Source organism: Bombina bombina, chromosome 7 (assembly GCF_027579735.1).
Source record: "Bombina bombina isolate aBomBom1 chromosome 7, aBomBom1.pri, whole genome shotgun sequence".
In the NCBI taxonomy this organism is placed as follows: Eukaryota; Metazoa; Chordata; class Amphibia; order Anura; family Bombinatoridae; genus Bombina; species Bombina bombina.
The window spans coordinates 620,589,434-620,610,389 of record NC_069505.1 but is presented as its reverse complement, the minus strand read 5'-3'; the positions used below and the strand labels follow the sequence as shown (position 1 = coordinate 620,610,389).

Genomic DNA, 20,956 nt, shown 5'->3' with positions numbered 1-20,956 from the left:
TGAACCAATAGCATGAAGCATTTATGTGCAGCCACCAATTAGCAGCTCCTGAGTCTACCAAGGTATCCCTTTCAACAAAGGATATCAAGGGAACATAACAAATTATTTAAAGGTATATGAAACCAAAAATAAATTATTTTATGATTCAGATAGAGCAGAATCAAAACATAATTTATGTAAGAACTTACCTGATAAATTCATTTCTTTCATATTAGCAAGAGTCCATGAGCTAGTGACGTATGGGATATACATTCCTACCAGGAGGGGCAAAGTTTCCCAAACCTTAAAATGCCTATAAATACACCCCTCACCACACCCACAATTCAATTTAACGAATAGCCAAGAAGTGGGGTGATAAGAAAAAAGTGCGAAAGCATATAAAATAAGGAATTGGAATAATTGTGCTTTATACAAAAAAATCATAACCACCACAAAAAAAGGGCGGGCCTCATGGACTCTTGCTAATATGAAAGAAATGAATTTATCAGGTAAGTTCTTACATAAATTATGTTTTCTTTCATGTAATTAGCAAGAGTCCATGAGCTAGTGACGTATGGGATAATGACTACCCAAGATGTGGATCTTTCCACACAAGAGTCACTAGAGAGGGAGGGATAAAATAAAGACAGCCAATTCCTGCTGAAAATAATCCACACACAAAATAAAGTTTAATGAAAAAACATAAGCAGAAGATTCAAACTGAAAAGGCTGCCTGAAGTACTTTTCTACCAAAAACTGCTTCAGAAGAAGAAAATACAACAAAATGGTAGAATTTGGTAAAAGTATGCAAAGAGGACCAAGTTGCCGCTTTGCAAATCTGATCAACCGAAGCTTCATTCCTAAACGCCCAGGAAGTAGAAACTAACCTAGTAGAATGAGCTGTAATCCTATGAGGCGGAGTCTTACCCGACTCAACATAGGCAAGATGAATTAAAGATTTCAACCAAGATGCCAAAGAAATGGCAGAAGTTTTCTGGCCTTTCTAAAACCGGAAAAGATAACAAATAAACTTGAAGTCTTTCGGAAAGACTTAGTAGCTTCAACATAATATTTCAAAGCTCTAATAACATCCAAAGAATGCAACGATTTCTCCTTAGAATTCTTAGGATTAAGACATAATGAAGGAACCACAATGTCTCTACTAATGTTGTTGGAATTCACAACTTAGGTAAAAATTCAAAAGAAGTTCGCAACACCGCCTTATCCTGATGAAAAATCAGAAAAGGAGACTCACAAGAAAGAGCAGATAATTCAGAAACTCTTCTGGCAGAAGAGATGGCCAAAAGGAACAAAACTTTCCAAGAAAGTAATTTAATATCCAATGAATGCATAGGTTCAAATGGAGGAGCTTGAAGAGCCCCCAGAACCAAATTCAAACTCCAAGGAGGAGAAATTGACTTAATGACAGGCTTTATACGAACCAAAGCTTGTACAAAACAATGAATATCAGGAAGAATAGCAATCTGTCTGTGAAAAAGAACAGAAAGAGCAGAGATTTGACCTTTCAAGGAACTTGCGGACAAACCCTTATCTAAACCATCCTGAAGAAACTGTAATATTCTCGGTATTCTAAAAGAATGCCAAGAAAAATGATGAGAAAGACACCAAGAAATATAAGTCTTCCAGACTCTATAATATATCTCTCTGGATACAGTTTTACGAGCCTGTAACATAGTATTAATCACAGAGTCAGAGAAACCTCTTTGACCAAGAATCAAGCGTTCAATCTCCATACCTTTAAATTTAAGGATTTCAGATCCTGATGGAAAAAAGGACCTTGAGACAAAAGGTCTGGTCTTAACGGAAGAGTCCACGGTTGGCAAGAGGCCATCCGGACAAGATCCGCATACCAAAACCTGTGAGGCCATGCCGGAGCTACCAGCAGAACAAACGAGCATTCCTTCAGAATCTTGGAGATTACTCTTGGAAGAAGAACTAGAGGCGGAAAGATATAGGCAGGATGATACTTCCAAGGAAGTGATAATGCATCCACTGCCTCCGCCTGAGGATCCCGGGATCTGGACAGATACCTGGGAAGTTTCTTGTTTAGATGAGAAGCCATCAGATCTATTTCTGGAAGTTCCCACATTTGAACAATCTGAAGAAATACCTCTGGGTGAAGAGACCATTCGCCCGGATGCAACGTTTGGCGACTGAGATAATCCGCTTTCCAATTGTCCATACCTGGGATATGAACCGCAGAAATTAGACAGGAGCTGGATTCCGCCCAAACCAAAATTCGAGATACTTCTTTCATAGCCAGAGGACTGTGAGTCCCTCCTTGATGATTGATGTATGCCACAGTTGTGACATTGTCTATCTGAAAACAAATGAACAACTCTCTCTTGAGAAGAGGCCAAGACTGAAGAGCTCTGAAAATTGCACGGAGTTCCAAAATATTGATCAGAAATCTCACCTCCTGAGATTCCCAAACCCCTTGTGCCGTCAGATACCCCCACACAGCTCCCCAACCTGTAAGACTTGCATCTGTTGAGATTATAGTCCAGGTCGGAAGAACAAAGAAGCCCCCTGAACTAAACGATGGTGATCTGTCCACCATGTCAGAGAGTGTTGTAAAATCGGTTTAAAGATATTAATTGAGATATCTTTGAGTAATCCCTGCACCATTGGGTCAGCATACAGAGCTGAAGAGGTCGCATGTGAAAACGAGCAAAGGAGATCGCATCTGATGCGGCAGTCCTAAGACCCAACATTTCCATGCATAAGGCTACCAAAGGGAATGATTGTGACTGAAGGTTTTGACAAGCTGATATCAATGTTAAACTTCTCTTGTCTGACAAGGACAGAGTCATAGACACTGAATTTATCTAGAAACCTAAAAAGGTTACCCTTGTCTGAGGAATCAATGAACTGAATGGTAAATTGATCCTCCAACCATGAAATTGAAGAAACAACACAAGTCGATTCGTATGAGATTCTTCGAAAATGAGAAGACTGAGCAAGTACCAAGATATCGTCCAAATAAGGAAATACCAAAACCCTATTCTCTGATTACAGAAAAAAAGGGGGACCGAGAACCTTTGAAAAAAATTCTTGGAACTGAGGCTAGGCCAAACGGTAGAGCCACAAAACTGGTAATGCTTGTCTAAAAAGAGAATCTCAGACACTAAAAGTGATCTGGATGAATCGGAATATGCAGATACACATCCTGTAAATCTATTGTAGACATATAATGCCCTTGCTAAACAAAAGGCAGGATAGTCCTACAGTAACCATCTTGAATGTTGGTATCCTAACATAACGATTCAATAATGACAGATCCGGAACTGGTCTGAAGGAATTGACCTTCTTTGGTACAAATGAAGAGATAAAATAAAACCCCAGCCCCTGTTCCAGAACTGGAACTGGCATAAATACTCCAGCCAACTCTAGATCTGAAACACATTACAGAAATGCTGAGCCTTTGCTGTGTTAACTGGGACACGGGAAAGAAAAGAATCTCTTAGCAGGAGGCCTTAACTTGAAGCGAATTCTGTACCTTTCTGAAACAATGTTTCTGAAACCAGAGATTAAGAACGGAATTGATCCAAATTTCTTTGAAGAAAACGTAATCTGCCCCATACCAGCTGAGCTGGAATAAGGGCCGCACCTTCATAGGTACTTAGGAGCTGGCTATAGGTTTCTATAAGGCTTGGATATATTCCAAACTGGAAATAGTTTCCAAACTGATACCGCTCCTGAGGATGAAGGATCAGGCTTTTGTTCCTTGTAAGGAAAGGAACTAAAATGATTATTTACCCTGGAAAGAAAGGGAAAGCAAAGATGACTTAGAAGACATGTCAGCATTCCAAGTTTAATCCATAAAGCTTCTCTAGCTAAAATAGCTAGAGACATATACCTGACATCAACTCTAATGATATCAAAAGATGGTATCACCAATAAAATTATTAGCATGTTATAGAATAATAATAATGCTATAAAATTATGATCTGTTACTTGTTGCTCTAAAGCTTCTAATCAAAAAGTTGAAGCTGCAGCAACATCCGCTAAAAATATAGCAGGTCTAAGAAGATTACCTGAACATAATTAAGCTTTTCTTAGAAAGGATTCAATTTTCCTATCTAAAGGATCCTTAAATGAAGTACTATCTGCCGTAGGAATAGTAGTACATTAGCAGGAGTAGAGATAGCCCCATAACCTTAGGGATTTTTGTCTCAAAAAACTCTAATCTGTCAGATGGCACAGGATATAATTTGCTTAAACGTCTAGAAGGAGTAAATAAATTACCCAAATTATTCCATTCCCTGGAAATTACTTCAGAAATAGCATCAGGGAGATAAAACACTTCTGGAATAACTACAGGAGATTTAAAAACCTTATTTAAACGTTTACATTTAGTATCAAGAGGACCAGAATCCTCTATTTCTAATGCAAATAACACTTCTTTAAGTAAAGAACGAATAAATTCCATCTTGAACAAATACAAAGATTTATCAGCATCAACCTCTGAGACAGAAACCTCTGAACCAGAAGAACCATTATCAGTATCAGAATGATGATGTTCATTTAAAAATTCATCTGAAAAAAGAGAAGTTTTAAAAGACTTTTATGTATACTAGAAGGAGAAATAACAGACATAGCCTTCTTAATGGATTTAAAAAATAAAATCTCTTATGTTATCAGGAACACTCTGAAAATTAGATGTTGACGGAACAGCAACAGGTAATGTAACAGTACTAAAGGAAATTTTATCTGCATTAATAAGTTTGACATGACATGCAATACAAATAACAGCTGGAGAAACAGATACCAAAAGTTTATAGCAGATACACTTAGCTTGGTAGCTCCAGCACTGTGCAGTGACTTTCCTGAAGTAACTTCTGACTCAGTTGCAACGTGGAACATCTTGCAATATGTAAAAGAAAAAAACAACATATAAAGCAAAATTGATCAAATTCCTTAAATGACAGTTTCAGGAATGGGAAAAAATGCCAAAGAACAAGCTTCTAGCAACCAGAAGCAATAAAAAATGAGACTTAAATAATGTGGAGACAAAAGTGACGCCCATATTTTTTCGCGCCAAATAAGACGCCCACATTATTTGGCGCCTAAATGCTTTTTGGCGCCAAAAATGACGCCACATCCGGAACGCCGACATTTTTGGCGCAAAATAACGTCAAAGAATGACGCAACTTCCGGCGACACGTATGACGCCGGAAACGGAAATAGAATTTTTGCGCCAAAAAAGTCAGCGCCAAGAATGACGCAATAAAATGAAGCATTTTCAGCCCCCGCGAGCCTAACAGCCCACAGGGAAAAAGTCAAATTTTAAGGTAAAAAATGTTAAATTAAAATGCATTATCCCAAATATGAAACTGACTGTCTGAAAAATAAGGAAAGTTGAACATTCTGAGTCAAGGCAAATAAATGTTTGAATACATATATTTAGAACTTTATAAACAAAGTGCCCAACCATAGCTAGGAGTGTCACAGAAAATAAGACTTACTTACCCCAGGACACTCATCTACATATAGCAGATAGCCAAACCAGTACTGAAACGAGAATCAGCAGAGGTAATGGTATATATAAGAGTATATCGTCGATCTGAAAAGGGAGGTAAGAGATGAATCTCTACGACCGATAACAGAGAACCTATGAAATAGACCCCTTAGAAGGAGATCACTGCATTCAAATAGGCAATACTCTCCTCACATCCCTCTGACATTCACTGCACGCTGAGAGGAAAACCGGGCTCCAACTTGCTGCGGAGCGCATATCAACGTAGAATCTAGCACAAACTTACTTCACCACCTCCATCGGAGGCAAAGTTTGTAAAACTGAATTGTGGGTGTGGTGAGGGGTGTATTTATAGGCATTTTAAGGTTTGGGAAACTTTGCCCCTCCTGGTAGGAATGTATATCCCATACGTCACTAGCTCATGGACTCTTGCTAATTACATGAAAGAAATCAAATTTTCTTCAGCCGCTTTTGTTTTAAATGAACAAATCTCCTTATTCATATTCATATAGAACTTTTAAAAAAAAAAAATTTTCTCTTGTAAAGGTGTATCCAGTCCACGGGTTCATCCATTACTTGTGGGATATTCTCCTTCCCAAAAGGAAGCTGCAAGAGAACACCCACAGCAGAGCTGTCTATATAGCTCCTCCCCTAACTGCCACCCCCAGTCATTCTCTTGCAGCTCTCGACAAGAAAGGAAGTATCAAGAGAGATGTGGTAACTTAGTGTAGTTTTTACCTTCAATCAAAAGATTGTTATTTTTAAACGGTACCGGCGTTGTACTGTTTTACTCTCAGGCAGAAATTGGAAGAAGAATTCTGCCTGGAGGTTTGATGATCTTAGCGGTTTGTAACTAAGGTCCATTGCTGTTCTCACACATAACTGAAGAGTATGGAAAGAAAACTTCAGTTGGGGGGACGGTCTGCAGATTGCCTGCTTTGAGGTATGTTCAGTATATTTTTTTCTAGAGAGATGATAAGGTCTAGAAAATGCTGACAGTGCCTGGTATATTTAAGGTAAGCCTGATACAGTGATTTAACAACAACTGGGATCATGCTTGCAAAAAGGGATAATATTCATGTTAATACCTATATTACTTAGTGTAAAAACGTTATATAATATAAATAAACGTTATATAATATAAATAAAAACGTTTTCTCTTGTTAAGTGTATTCAGTCCACGGATCATCCATTACTTATGGGATATATTCCCTTCCCAACAGGAAGTTGCAAGAGGATCACCCAAGCAGAGCTGCTATATAGCTCCTCCCCTCACACGTCATACCCAGTCATTCTCTTGCAACTCTCAACATAGTAGGGAGGTCGTGAGAGGAGTGTGGAGTTTTTATACTTAATTATTCTTCAATCAAAAGTTTGTTATTTTAAATGGCACCTGCGTTTTCTTTGATCTTAGCAGAAGTAACTAAGATCCACTGGCTGTTCTCGCACATTCTGAGGAGTGGGGTAACTTCAGAAAGGGAATAGCATGCGGGGTCCCCTGCAAATGAGGTATGTGCAGTAAAATATTTTTCTAAGGAATGGAATTGACTAAGAAAATACTGCTGATACCGATGTAATGTAAGTACAGCCTTAAATGCAGTAGTAGCGACTGGTATCAGGCTGATGAATGTATGTGCAGTAAAGTAATTTTCTAAGGAATGGAATTTGACTAAGAAAATACTGTTAATACTGAAGTAATGTATGAGCCTTAACTGCAGTAGAAGCGACTGGTAGCAGGCTTATTGATAACACTACATAACCTTTAAAATGTATGTTTAAAACGTTTACTGGCATGTTAATCGTTTTTGTGAGGTACTTTGGTGATAAAACTTATTGGGGCATGATTTTTCCACATGGCTGACGTATATTTCTGCATAGAAACGGTTAACTGAGGTTTCCCACTGTTGTAATATGAGTGGGAGGGGCCTATTTTAGCGCTTTTTTGCGCAGTAAAAATTCAGTCACAGTCTTCCTGCTTCTTCCTCCTTGATCCAGGACGTCTCTAGAGAGCTCAGGGGTCTTCAAAATTCATTTTGAGGGAGGTAATCAGTCACAGCAGACCTGTGACAGTGTGTTTGACTGTGATAAAAACGTTAATTGTTAAATTGATTATCCGTTTTGGGTATTAAGGGGTTAATCATCCATTTGCTAGTGGGTGCAATACTTTGCTAACTTAATACATTTACTGTGAAAATTTGGTTGCTATAACTGATTTGGTTCATTGTTATTTCAACTGTGACAGTTTTTTTGTGCTTCTTAAAGGCGCAGTAGCGTCTTTTATATTGCTTGTAAATTTATTGAAAGTATTTTCCAAGCTTGCTAGTCTCATTGCTAGTCTGTTTAAACATGTCTGACACAGATGAATCTGTTTGTTCACTATGTTTGAAGGCCAATGTGGAGCCCCATAGAAATATGTGTACTAAATGTATTGATGTCACTTTAAATAAAAGTCAGTCTTTATCTGTAAAGAAATTATCACCAGACAACGAGGGGGAAGTTATGCCGACTAACTCTCCTCACGTGTCAGTACCTTCGCCTCCCGCTCAGGAGGCGCGTGATATTGTGGCGCCAAGTACATCAGAGAGGCCCATACAAATCACTTTGCAAGACATGGCTACTGTTATGACAGAGGTATTATCTAAATTGCCAGAATTAAGAGGCAAGCGCGATAGCTCTGGGTTAAGGACAGAGCGCGCTGATGATGTGAGAGCCATGTCCGATACTGCGTCACAATTTGCAGAACATGAGGACGGAGAGCTTCATTCTGTGGGTGACGGATCTGATCCAGGGAGACCGGATTCAGAGATTTCTAATTTTAAATTTAAGCTTGAGAACCTCCGTGTATTGCTAGGGGAGGTATTAGCGGCTCAGAATGATTGTAACACAGTTGCAATTCCAGAGAAATTATGTAGGCTGGATAGATACTATGCGGTGCCGGTGTGTACTGACGTTTTTCCTATACCTAAAAGGCTTACAGAGATTATTAGCAAGGAGTGGGATAGACCCGGTGTGCCCTTTTCCCCTCCTCCGATATTTAGGAAAATGTTTCCAATAGACGCCACCACACGAGACTTAAGGTCCCTAAGGTGGAGGGAGCAGTTTCTACTTTAGCTAAGCGTACCACTATCCCGGTGGAGGATAGTTGTGCTTTTTCGGATCCAATGGATAAAAAATTAGAAGGTTACCTTAAGAAAATGTTTGTTCAACAAGGTTTTATCTTACAGCCCCTTGCATGCATTGCGCCTGTCACTGCTGCTGCGGCATTCTGGTTTGAGTCTCTGGAAGAGGCCATTTGCACAGCTCCATTGGATGAGATTATGGACAAGCTTAAAGCACTTAAGCTAGCTAACGCATTTGTTTCTGATGCCGTTGTACATTTAACCAAACTAACGGCTAAGAACTCCGGATTCGCCATCCAGGCGCACAGAGCGCTATGGCTTAAATCCTGGTCAGCTGACGTGACTTCTAAATCTAAATTGCTTAATATTCCTTCCAAAGGGCAGACCTTATTCGGGCCCGGCTTGAAAGAAATTATTGCTGACATTACTGGAGGTGAGGGTCATACTCTTCCTCAGGACAGGGCCAAATCAAAGGCCAAACAGTCTAATTTTCGTGCCTTTTGTAACTTCAAGGCAGGAGCAGCATCAACTTCCTCCGCTCCAAAACAGGAAGGAACTGTTGCTCGTTACAGACAGGGCTGGAAAGCTAACCAGTCCTGGAACAAGGGCAAGCAGGCCAGAAAACCTACTTCTGCCCCTAAGACAGCATGAAGAGAGGGCCCCCTATCCGGAAACGGATCTAGTGGGGGGCAGACTTTCTCTCTTCGCCCAGGCTTGGGCAAGAGATGTCCAGGATCCCTGGGCGTTGGAGATCATATCTCAGGGATATCTTCTGGACTTCAAAGCTTCTCCTCCACAAGGGAGATTTCATCTTTCAAGGTTATCAGCAAACCAAATAAAGAAAGAGGCATTTCTACGCTGTGTACAAGACCTCTTAGTAATGGGGGTGATCCACCCAGTTCCGCGGACGGAACAAGGGTAAGGATTTTACTCAAATCTGTTTGTGGTTCCCAAGAAAGAGGGAACCTTCAGACCAATCTTGGACCTAAAAATCTTAAACAAATTCCTAAGAGTTCCATCATTCAAAATGGAAACTATTCGAACCATCCTACCCATGATCCAAGAGGGTCAATACATGACCACAGTGGACTTAAAGGATGCCTACCTTCACATACCGATTCACAAAGATCATTATCGGTACCTAAGATTTGCCTTTCTAGACAGGCATTACCAGTTTGTAGCTCTTCCCTTCGGGTTAGCTACGGCCCCGAGAATTTTTACAAAGGTTCTGGGCTCACTTCTGGCGGTGCTAAGACCACGAGGCATAGCGGTGGCTTGGTACCTAGACGACATTCTGATACAAGCGTCAAGTTTTCAAATTGCCAAGTCTCATACAGAGATAGTTCTGGCATTTCTGAGGTCGCATGGGTGGAAGGTGAACGTGGAAAAGAGTTCTCTATTACCACTCACAAGAGTTCCCTTCCTGGGGACTATTATAGATTCTATAGAGATGAAGATTTACCTGACGCAGACCAGGTTATCAAAGCTTCTGAATGCTTGCCGTGTCCTTCATTCCATTCCACGCCCGTCAGTAGCTCAGTGCATGGAAGTAATAGGCTTAATGGTAGCGGCAATGGACATAGCATCTCAGACCACTGCAATTATGCATGGTAAGTCAGTGGAATGGGGATTACTCAGATTTGTCCCCTCTACTAAATCTGGATCAAGAGACCAGAGATTCTCTTCTCTGGTGGCTTTCTCGGGTCCATCTGTACAAGGGGATGACCTTTCGCAGGCCAGATTGGACGATTGTAACAACAGATGCCAGCCTTCTAGGTGGGGCGCAGTCTGGAACTCCCTGAAGGCTCAGGGATTGTGGACTCAGGAGGAGAAACTCCTCCCAATAAATATTCTGGAGTTGAGAGCAATATTCCATGCTCTTCTAGCTTGGCCTCAGTTAGCAACACTGAGGTTCATCAGATTTCAGTCGGACAACATCACGACTGTGGCTTACATCAACCATCAAGGGGGAACCAGGAGTTCCCTAGCGATGTTAGAAGTCTCAAAGATAATTCGCTGGGCAGAGTCTCACTCTTGCCACCTGTCAGCGATCTACATCCCAGGCATGGAGAACTGGGAGGCGGACTTTCTAAGTCGCCAGACTTTTCATCCGGGGTAGTGGGAACTTCATCCGGAGGACTTCGCTCAACTGATTCATCGTTGGGGCAAACCAGAACTGGATCTCATGGCGTCTCTATTAGAACAAAAAAAGAAAACTGGCACTACACTGTGAGCTAGGTGAGACTAGAATATAAGTTATATTCCGGTGCTACCCCTTATAAAATAACTTAAGGAATTACAAGGAATAGACAGCTAAGGGGTTACTGTAGCACTCACTCTCACTCAAAGAAGTTTATAATAAAATCATACATACTTTATTATTAATGTTATTTAAAACAACTGGGATAAATATCCCTAGGAACCTTTAAATTACCCACAACCGTTACTTAAACTAAAGTTTAAAAATAATGATGGCCGCCAAACACTCCTCTGTTTCCTGGCCGAGAACTGGAAACATCGGCGTCAGGTGGCTGGAGTGAGTGGTCGACCTGTTATCAAAAAGTGCGGAACAAACGCGTTTCGGCTCTATTTTCGCCTTTCTCAATGTTACACTTTCTTAGAAAAATGAATAAGCAGAGGCTTCGGGGTGCAGGACTTAAATACTCATAGACCAACTGCTCTCTACCAATCCGGTACACTTCCGGCGACCTCCGCCCCCATGTTAGCCAATCAGCTTATAGTTCGGCTCACGCCTATCTAAATTCGTGTAGTGATTGGGGGAATATCGAGTGATATCGAGCATAGCTATGATTTGCCTGCACTTAGAATTAGAGATAATATATAGTAAGCATTGATATGAAAAGTATACAATCCATCTTACTAATGTGGTGATATATTGCAATGCTGTAATCGCTAGACTAGGTAATCCCTGTAAGGTACTATTTGACATATTAAGCACGATGGATGGGTTACTTGCTTATTAGCAAAAAATAATTCTAGTTGTGAAGGGTGTATAGATATTGTCATAACCATCTATTGATAGATATAATATTTATTTAGCCAGTTACATTCACGTAAAATGTGGTTTGCACTGAACTCATACACACACTCTTGTTTAAATGGTATATATCAAATATATAGACTATACGCCTTCATTAGTATTAATGTATATTCCACTTATATATCAAGGGACAGTAAAAATACTGCACCAAGATGCCTAAAAGTTAGCATCCATCTGCTTAAAATATGTTTTACCAAATAATTATTTACCCACATACCATATGGCAGTGATCAACTTCCTTAGTGCCAGGTTACAGGTACCAGGTGGGCAATATATGTATGTTCACTTAATAGATCACAATTAAATGCTCACAAATATTTAAATATACACCCAATAATTGTTAAATTCATTCATGCCACTGGGTATAACCGTATTCAGATTGAAAATCCATTTGGTTTCCATCTTTAACAATCTTTGTTCGGTATCCCCACCCCTTATCCCAAATGGAAAAACTAAAACCTGGGATAAGGGGTGGGGATACCGAACAAAGATTGTTAAAGATGGAAACCAAATGGATTTTCAATCTGAATACGGTTATACCCAGTGGCATGAATGAATTTAACAATTATTGGGTGTATATTTAAATATTTGTGAGCATTTAATTGTGATCTATTAAGTGAACATACATATATTGCCCACCTGGTACCTGTAACCTGGCACTAAGGAAGTTGATCACTGCCATATGGTATGTGGGTAAATAATTATTTGGTAAAACATATTTTAAGCAGATGGATGCTAACTTTTAGGCATCTTGGTGCAGTATTTTTACTGTCCCTTGATATATAAGTGGAATATACATTAATACTAATGAAGGCGTATAGTCTATGTATTTGATATATACCATTTAAACAAGAGTGTGTGTATGAGTTCAGTGCAAACCACATTTTACGTGAATGTAACTGGCTAAATAAATATTATATCTATCAATAGATGGTTATGACAATATCTATACACCCTTCACAACTATCGAAATATTGATGCACAGTACCCTATGAATGGTTTCTACTGTTATCTGCATAGTTTATCTACTGAGTGCATAAGGGTATTAATAATTCACTTAGCCAAGTGAGTATCGAAGTATGATTGTACAAGTAATCACAAGTATTAATCTTTAGTGCACAGCATTCTTTCGGTACGATACTATGTTACAATTAACAGCAAGAATTATTTTTTGCTAATAAGCAAGTAACCCATCCATCGTGCTTAATATGTCAAATAGTACCTTAGCGATTACAGCATTGCAATATATCGCCACATTAGTAAGATGGATTGTATACTTTTCATATCAATGCTTACTATATATTATCTCTAATTCTAAGTGCAGGCAAATCATAGCTATGCTCGATATCACTCGATATTCCCCCAATCACTACACGAATTTAGATAGGCGTGAGCCGAACTATAAGCTGATTGGCTAACATGGGGGCGGAGGTCGCCGGAAGTGTACCGGATTGGTAGAGAGCAGTTGGTCTATGAGTATTTAAGTCCTGCACCCCGAAGCCTCTGCTTATTCATTTTTCTAAGAAAGTTTAACATTGAGAAAGGCGAAAATAGAGCCGAAACGCGTTTGTTCCGCACTTTTTGATAACAGTTCGACCACTCACTCCAGCCACCTGACGCTGATGTTTCCAGTTCTCGGCCAGGAAACAGAGGAGTGTTTGGCGGCCATCATTATTTTTAAACTTTAGTTTAAGTAACGGTTGTGGGTAATTTAAAGGTTCCTAGGGATATTTATCCCAGTTGTTTTAAATAACATTAATAATAAAGTATGTATGATTTTATTATAAACTTCTTTGAGTGAGAGTGAGTGCTACAGTAACCCCTTAGCTGTCTATTCCTTGTAATTTCTCATGGCGTCTCGCCAGAACGCCAAGCTTTCTTGTTACGGATCCAGGTCCAGGGACCCGGGAGCGGCGCTGATAGATGCTCTAGCAGCCCCTTGGGTTTTCAACATGGCTTATGTGTTTCCACCATTTCCGCTGCTACCTCGACTGATTGCCAAGATTAAACAGGAGAGAGCATCAGTGATTCTGATAGCGCCTGCGTGGCCACGCAGGACCTGGTATGCAGACCTAGTGGACATGTCGTCCTGTCCACCATGGTCTCTGCCTCAGAGGAAGGACCTTCTAATTCAGGGTCCTTTCAACCATCCATATCTAATTTCTCTGAGGCTGACTGCATGGAGATTGAACGCTTGATCCTATCAAAGCGTGGCTTCTCGGAGTCGGTTATTGATACCTTAATACAGGCTCGAAAACCTGTTACCAGAAAAATGTACCATAAGATATGGCGTAAATATTTATATTGGTGCGAATCCAAGAGTTACTCATGGAGTAAGGTTAGGATTCCTAGGATATTGTCTTTTCTACAAGAGGGTTTAGAAAAGGGCTTATCTGCTAGTTCGTTAAAGGGACAGATTTCTGCTCTGTCTATTCTTTTACACAAACGTCTGGCAGAAGTTCCAGACGTTCAGGCTTTTTGTCAGGCTTTGGCTAGGATTAAGCCTGTGTTTAAGACTGTTGCTCCGCCGTGGAGCTTAAATTTAGTTCTTAAAGTCCTTCAAGGTGTTCCGTTTGAACTCCTTCATTCCATTGATATTAAGCTTTTATCTTGGAAAGTTCTGTTTTTGATGGCTATTTCCTCGGCTCGAAGAATCTCTGAGTTATCTGCCTTACATTGTGATTCTCCTTATCTGATTTTCCATTCAGACAAGGTAGTTCTGCGTACTAAACCTGGGTTCTTACCTAAGGTAGTTTCTAACAGGAATATCAATCAAGAGATTGTTGTTCCATCATTATGTCCTAATCCTTCTTCAAAGAAGGAACGACTTTTGCACAATCTGGACGTAGTCCGTGCCCTGAAGTTCTATTTACAGGCAACTAAAGATTTTCGTCAAACTTCTTCCCTGTTTGTCGTTTATTCTGGTCAGAGGAGAGGTCAAAAAGCTTCGGCAACCTCTCTCTCTTTTTGGCTTCGTAGCATAATACGTTTAGCCTATGAGACTGCTGGACAGCAGCCTCCTGAAAGAATTACAGCTCATTCCACTAGAGCTGTGGCTTCCACCTGGGCCTTTAAGAATGAGGCCTCTGTTGAACAGATTTGCAAGGCTGCGACTTGGTCTTCACTTCATACCTTTTCAAAATTTTACAAATTTGACACTTTTGCTTCTTCGGAGGCTGTTTTTGGGAGAAAGGTTCTACAGGCAGTGGTTCCTTCCGTTTAAGTTCCTGCCTTGTCCCTCCCATCATCCGTGTACTTTAGCTTTGGTATTGGTATCCCATAAGTAATGGATGATCCGTGGACTGAATACACTTAACAAGAGAAAACATAATTTATGCTTACCTGATAAATTTATTTCTCTTGTAGTGTATTCAGTCCACGGCCCGCCCTGTCTTTTTTGAGGCAGACCTAAATTTTAATTAAAACTCCAGTCACCACTGCACCTATGGTTTCTCCTTTCTTGTCTTGTTTCGGTCGAATGACTGGATATGACGTGTGAGGGGAGGAGCTATATAGCAGCTCTGCTTGTGTGATCCTCTTGCAACTTCCTGTTGGGAAGGGAATATATCCCATAAGTAATGGATGATCCGTGGACTGAATACACTACAAGAGAAATAAATTTATCAGGTAAGCATAAATTATGTTTTTTCTCTGAGGGTGATAAATCTTTATTTGGGGCTTAGTTTCCACATGGCTTTTTAGATTACTCCTAGGAGTACTTTTTTAAGGCCCTCTGACTTTGTGCATGGTGGGAGGGGCCTATTTTCGTTTTCAGTCTGAGACATCCAGCTTCCCTGAAGGAGTCCTCTGGCTTATAGGACCTCTATAGAGGGTTTTGTTCCTGCAAAAATAGTTTTTAAGGGCAGGTAGGAGCCACAGCAGACCTGTGGCAGTGTGTTTGACTGTTTGTTAACAGGTTTTAAGTTTTTCTAATTCGTTTTTTGGGCCTGAGGGGTTAATCATCCATTTGCAAGTGGGTGCAATGCTGCTTTAGTCCCTTATACACACTGTAAAAATTTCATAGAGTTTACTACTTTTTTTCACTGTTTTGCAGTTTATGTGGTAGTTTTTTTCTCTTAAAGGCACAGTACCGTTTTTTATTATTGCTTTTTTCACATTTATTAAAGTGTTTTCCAAGCTTGCTGGTCTCATTACTAGTCTGTTAAACATGTCTGACATAGAGGAAACTCCTTGTTCATTATGTTTAGAAGCCATTGTGGAACCCCCTCTTAGAATGTGTACCAAATGCACTGACCTTTCTATAAGTTATAAAGACCATATTATGGCTTTTAAAGATTTATCACCTGAGGTTTCTGAGACTGACAAAAGGGAGGTTATGCCATCTAGCTCTCCCCACGTGTCAGAACCTAGAACTCCCGCTCAAGGGACGCCAAGTACATCTAGTGCGTCCAATGCGTTTACTTTACAAGACATGGCAGCAGTTATGAATCATACCCTCACTGAGGTATTGTCCAAACTGCCAGGGTTACAAGGAAAGCGAGACAGCTCTGGGGCTAGAACAAATACAGAGCTCTCTGACGCTTTAGTAGCTATGTCTGATATACCCTCACAATGTGCAGAAGCTGAAGCAGGAGAGCTTCTATCTGTGGGTGACTTCTCTGATTCAGGGAAGGCGTTACTTCAGTCTGATTCTGATATGTCTACATTTAAATTTAAGCTTGAACACCTCCGCGTGTTGCTCAGGGAGGTTTTAGCAACTCTGGATGACTGTGACCCAGAGTCCCAGAGAAATTGTGTAAAATGGACAAATACTTTGCAGTGCCTGTTTACACTGATGTTTTTCCAATCCCTAAGAGGTTTTCAGAAATTATTACTAAGGAATGGGATAGACCAGGTGTGACGTTCTCTCCCCCCTCCTGCTTTTAAGAAAATGTTTCCTATAGATGCCGCTACACGGGACTTGTGGCAGATGGTCCCTAAGGTGTAGGGAGCAGTCTCTACCCTAGCTAAGTGTACAACTATTCCTGTTGAGGACAGTTGTGCTTTCCTAGATCCTATGGATAAGAAATTAGAGGGTTTCCTTAAGAAAAAATCTTTATACAACAAGGTTTTATTCTCCAGCCTCTTGCATGCATTGCCCCAGTCACTGCTGCAGCGGCTTTCTGGTTCGAGTCTCTGGAGGAGGCTTTACAGGTAGAGTCCCCGTTGGATGATATCCTTGACAGTCTTAAAGCTCTTTAGTTAGCCAATTCATTTATTTCTGATGCCGTTTTTCATTTAACCAAGCTAACGGCTAAGAATTCAGGTTTTGCCATTCAGGCACGTTGGGCGCTATGGCTTAAATCCTGGTCAGCTGATGTCACTTCAAAGTCTAAACTTCTCAAGATCCCCTTCAAAGGGCAGACCCTATTTGGGCCTGGACTGAAGGAGATCATTTCTGATATTACTGGAGGAAAATGCCACGCCCTTTCCCAGGATAGGTCCAACAAGTTAAGGACCAAGCAGACTAATTTTCGTTCCTTTCGAAACTTCAAGAGTGGCGCAGTTTCATCTTCTTCTTCTACAAAACAAGAGGGAAATTTTGCCCAGTCCAAGCCAGTCTAGAGACCTAACCAGGCTTGGAACAAGGGGAAACGGGACAAAAAGCCTGCTGCTGCCTCTAAGACAGCATGAAGGAGTAGCCCCCGATCCGGGACCAGATCTAGTGGGGGGCAGACTTTCTCTCTTCGCCCAGGCTTGGGCAAGAGACGTCCAGGATCCCTGGGCTCTGGAGATTGTTTCCCAGGGATATCTTCTGGATTTCAAAGCTTCATCTCCAAAGGGGAGATTTTATCTCTCAAAATTATCTGCAAACCAGATAAAGAGAGAGGCATTCTTACATTGCGTTCAAGACCTACTTGTTATGGGAGTGATCCACCCAGTTCCAAAGGAGCAACAGGGGCAGGGCTTCTATTCAAATCTGTTTATAGTTCCCAAGAAAGAGGGAACTTTCAGACCAATCTTGGATCTCAAGATCCTAAATAAATTTCTCAGGGTCCCATCCTTCAAGATGGAGACTATTCCAACCATCCTACCTATGATCCAGGAGGGTCAATATATGACTACCGTGGATTTAAAGGATGCTTATATACATATTCCGATACACAGGGATCATCATCAGTTTCTCAGGTTCGCCTTCCTAGACAGGCATTACCAGTTTGTGGCTCTTCCCTTCGGGTTAGCCACGGCACCAAGAATCTTTACGAAGGTTCTGCCGTGCTCTTTATTCCATTTCTCGTCCGTCAGTGACTCAGTGTATGGAGGTAATCGGATTAATGGTAGCGGCAATGGACATAGTTCCGTTTGCCCGCCTACATCTCAGACCACTGCAACTTTGCATGCTCAATCAGTGGAATGGGGATTACACAGATTTGTCCCCTCTACTAAATCTGGATCAAGAGACCAGGGATTCTCTTCTCTGGTGGCTATCTCGGGTCCATCTGTCCAAGGGAATGAGTTTCCGCAGGCCAGAATGGACTATAGTAACGACAGATGCCAGCCTTCTGGGCTGGGGTGCAGTCTGGAACTCCCTGAAGGCTCAGGGTTTGTGGACTCAGGAGGAGGCCCTCCTTCCGATAAACATTCTGGAACTAAGAGCGATATTCAATGCTCTTCAGGCTTGGCCTCAGCTAGCTGCGGTCAGGTTCATCAGATTTCAGTCGGACAACATCACGACTGTAGCCTATATCAACCATCAGGGGGGAACAAGGAACCCCCTGGCAATGTTGGAGGTTTCAAAGATAATTCTATGGGCAGAGGTTCACTCTTGCCATTTCTCAGCTATCCATATCCCAGGAGTAGAGAACTGGGAGGCGGATTTTCTAAGTCGGCAGACTTTTCATCCGGGGGAGTGGGAGCTCCATCCGGAGGTATTTGCCCAGTTGATCCAACTTTGGGGCAAACCAGAACTGGATCTCATGGCGTCTCGTCAGAACGCCAAGCTTCCTTGTTACAGGTCCAGGTCCAGGGATCCCAAGGCAGCACTGATAGATGCTCTAGCAGCGCCCTGGTCCTTCAGCCTGGCTTATGTGTTTCCACCGTTTCCTCTGCTTCCTCGTCTGATTGCCAAGATCAAGCAGGAGAGAGCTTCAGTGATCTTGATAGCCCCTGAGTGGCCACGCAGGACTTGGTATGCAGATCTGGTGGACATGTCATCCTTTCCACCATGGACTCTGCCGCTAAGGCAGGACCTTCTACTTCAAGGTCCCTTCAAACATCCAAATCTAATTTCTCTACGTCTGACTGCTTGGAGATTGAACGCTTGATTCTATCAAAGCGTGGTTTTTCCGAATCGGTCATTGATACCTTAATTCAGGCTCGAAAGCCTGTCACCAGGAAAATCTATCATAAGATATGGTGTAAATATCCTCATTGGTGTGAATCCAAGGGTTACTCATGGAGTAAGTTCAGGATTCCTAGGATATTATCTTTTCTCCAAGAAGGGTTGGAGAAGGGTTTGTCAGCTAGTTCCTTAAAGGGACAGATTTCTGCTCTGTCTATTCTTTTGCACAAACGTCTGGCTGAGGTTCCAGATGTTCAGGCGTTTTGTCAGGCTTTAGTTAGGATCAAGCCTGTGTTTAAACCTGTTGCTCCGCCATGGAGTTTAAATTTAGTTCTTAAAGTTCTTCAAGGGGTTCCGTTTGAACCTTTGCATTCCATAGATCTTATCTTTTATCTTGGAAAGTTCTGTTTTTAGTAGCTATCTCCTCGGCTCAAAGAGTTTCGGAGTTATCTGCTTTACAATGGAATTCCCCTTATCTGATTTTCCATGCAGATAAGGTAGTGTTGCGTACCAAACCTGGGTTTCTTCCTAAGGTGGTATCTAATAAGAATATCAATCAGGAGATTGTTGCTCCTTCACTATGTCCTAATCCTTCTTCAAAGAAGGAACGTCTATTACACAATCTTGATGTGGTTCGTGCTTTAAAGTTTTGTTTACAAGCTACAAAGGATTTTCGTCAAACATCTGCTTTGTTTGTTGTCTACTCTGGACAGAGGAGAGGCCAAAAGGCTTCGGCAACTTCTCTTTCTTTTTGGCTAAGAAGTATAATACGCTTAGCTTATGAGACTGCTGGCCAGCAGCCTCCTGAAAGAATTACAGCTCATTCTACTAGAGCAGTAGCTTCCACATGGGCTTTTAAACATGAGGCCTCTGTTTAACAGATTTGTAAGGTGGCGACTTGGTCTTCGCTTCATACCTTTTCTAAATTCTATAAATTTGATACTTTTGCTTCTTCAGAGGCTATTTTTGGGAGAAAGGTCTTACAGGCAGTGGTGCTTTCCGTTTAAGTTCTTGCCTTGTCCCTCCCTTCATCCGTATCCTAAAGCTTTGGTATTGGTATCCCACAAGTAATGGATGAACCCGTGGACTGGATACACCTTTACAAGAGAAAACAAAATTTATGCTTACCTGATAAATTTATTTCTCTTGTGGTGTATCCAGTCCACGGCCCGCCCTGTCATTTTAAGGCAGGTGTTTTTTATTTTTAAATTACAGTCACCACTGCACCCTATAGTTTCTCCTTTCTCTTGCTTGTCTTCGGTCGAATGACTGGAGGTGGGGGTTAGGGGAGGAGCTATATAGACAGCTCTGCTGTGGGTGTCCTCTTGCAGCTTCCTGTTGGGAAGGAGAATATCCCACAAGTAATGGATGAACCCGTGGACTGGATACACCACAAGAGAAATACATTTATCAGGTAAGCATAAATTTTGTTTTTCTTAAAAATCCCATGAATAACTTTTAACATATAAATTAATTTAATTATCTGAAAATCCAGAAATAATCTCCGTTGGTGATGGAGAGAATGGGAGAGAGGAAACGGATTTTCAGCAGAAGGACGACGTCTGTTCAGATCCTGAAGCAGGTGAGTTGTGAGAGATCTTTATATATATATATATATATATATATATATATATATAAGTAACAGAGTCAAATGCACTCTCAAGTCTTTTCAATTGATTCTTTAATGGAACGTTTTCGGGGTTCACAACCCCTTCATCACCATGCTGATGAAGGGGTTGTGAACCCCGAAAACGTTCCATTAAAGAATCAATTGAAAAGACCTGAGAGTGCATTTGACTCTGTTACTTATATTGCTTATATTTGCACCCAGGCGGTTGCCTCTTGGTGGGCTGAGCTGGAAATTGCTTGAATATATATATATGCGTGTGTGTGTGTGTGTATATATATATGTGTGTGTGTGTATATATATATATATATATATATATACACACACACACACACACACACACACATATATATATATATATATATATATATATATATATGTGTGTGTG

General features: G+C 41.0%; 1 protein-coding gene across 1 annotated transcript in view; it reads left to right on the top strand.

Annotated features, from left to right (window-relative positions):
* Positions 1–20,956, top strand: part of LOC128636744 (uncharacterized) — an 89,035-nt gene that overhangs the window by 23,812 nt on the left and 44,267 nt on the right. The window contains exon 5 of the mRNA XM_053689725.1: positions 20,437–20,523. Within this exon, the coding sequence (XP_053545700.1) occupies positions 20,437–20,523 (87 nt within the window). The remainder of the gene's footprint in view (positions 1–20,436; positions 20,524–20,956) is intronic.